This window comes from Bison bison, unplaced genomic scaffold, assembly GCF_000754665.1.
Source record: "Bison bison bison isolate TAMUID 2011002044 unplaced genomic scaffold, Bison_UMD1.0 scf7180017864518, whole genome shotgun sequence".
Classification (NCBI taxonomy): Eukaryota; Metazoa; Chordata; class Mammalia; order Artiodactyla; family Bovidae; genus Bison; species Bison bison.
This window is the reverse complement of record NW_011495071.1, coordinates 9,565,028-9,566,646: the sequence shown is the minus strand read 5'-3', so window position 1 is coordinate 9,566,646 and position 1,619 is coordinate 9,565,028. Positions and strand designations below refer to the sequence as shown.

Sequence of the window (1,619 nt, the reverse complement as noted above, 5' to 3'; positions counted from 1 at the left end):
AGGAGGTGTTCCTGCCCTGTCAGCTTCCCTCTCTCCACACACACACTCACCTGCCCCTGCCTGAATCGAGAACCTAGCTTAGGCCTGCTGAGTAAGGAAGGGACCGCACAGTCCTCCCGATCGCAACACTCAAGCACCCCTAGCCCCACCCCACCCCCTCAGCTGGTCTCTCTGCATCCCTGGTCAGTGACAGCCCAATAGTCCAGGGACAGATCAGCCGTCAAGCCCCACCTCCACTGTCCATGGGATCACTGGCCCCCAACCTGGATGCACCATCTATGGCAATGTGGCTGGGTCCCTAGGTGACTCTGCAAACTCTGCCCTGAGTCCTCTCAAGTTCTGGTCTCCAAGAGGAAGGAGAGAGAGGAGGCTCAGATAGCTGCCCCAGAGCCCTGGGCTTTCCCCACTGCGGGCTGACTCATCCGCCTCCCCTCTCCCCTTCCCCAGAGCCTCCCAGGGCCTCTTTCTACAGGAGAGGGAGGTGGGGAGGATGCTTCAGTTGACCAGCAGACTCCCTTGAGTACCACACCTCACCCACCTTCTTTCCCGCCAGGGTTCCCGCCCCTGGGTCACCGTTACTCACTGCCCTTCCAGGCCTGCTTCCTGATAACCCCAAGCACCTCCATTCTCTACTCCACCTCGCAATCCAGGGGGCCAGGCCCACCTACTTGTTCTCTTCACCAAACACACACACACACACACACACACACACGAGAGGCTGGTCTTTACCCCCTTCCCACCTACTTGTACACACACACACACACACACACACACACACACACACGAGAGGCTGGTCTTTACCCGCTTCCCCAGAATCTGAGCCAAAACTGAGGGTTGGTCAGCCCTTCTGCCAAGCAGGGTAAGAGGTGGCACCTCTCCCAGAGCCTGGGGACCTCACCCGGGGCCTCTCCCCAGGTCCTCCACTACAAGTTCCCAGACTTACATTCCAAAGAGAAGAGGTGGCTTCTCCTTGGCCTGGGGGACACGTAGCTCCGCCCAGGAACCCCCTTCCCCAGCCCAAGGAAGTGAACAAGGAGAGGTGGTACATAGACTCCAAGAAGTCAGGGCTGGGAGACCTGGGCTCACCCTCTTGTTCCGGTACAGAGGTGTGAAAGGCGGCCTAGAGAAGGAAAGGGACTTGCCCTAGGTCACAGTGAGAACCCAGGACCTGTGATGCGTGGCCCAGGACTTTTTCCTGATAGAGCCTGAGGGAATTACTCCAGAAAGGGAGACGGGGTTATTAACATTGACTCTAGTAGGGTCAGCGCCTGGAGGGCGTTGGAAGACCTGGAAGATGAAAGTGCGGAACTAGCTGGTCAGGGCGCCTGGGCGCCCAGAGTAAAAAGGTGAAAGGCCGCAAGGGAGAGTCTGAAGGGCAGCAGAGCAGTTCGTGGGGGAGAATGATGGGCGCTGGGGAGCAGGGCAAAGAGGTGTGGAGAAGAGCCCGCGTGACTTGGCTAAGTCGCGTCCCTGTCCCTCTCCTGGCCCAGTTCTCCGGCCAGCAGACGGGACCCTCTCAGGCACGCAGATTTCCCCCCTCCGTCCCACCGCCAGGCAACGGACGGTGCCTCACCTTCTTAAAGTCTGCGGTGAAGGAAATGAGAGTGCCGTCGGGCTTG

At 59.2% G+C, this 1,619-nt stretch overlaps 1 protein-coding gene across 1 annotated transcript in view; it reads right to left on the bottom strand.

The window, feature by feature from the left end:
- OAF (OAF homolog (Drosophila)) overlaps positions 1-1,619 on the bottom strand; it is a 90,932-nt gene that overhangs the window by 17,618 nt on the left and 71,695 nt on the right. The window contains exon 5 of the mRNA XM_010830657.1: positions 1,574-1,615. Coding sequence (XP_010828959.1) covers positions 1,574-1,615 — 42 coding nt within the window. The remainder of the gene's footprint in view (positions 1-1,573; positions 1,616-1,619) is intronic.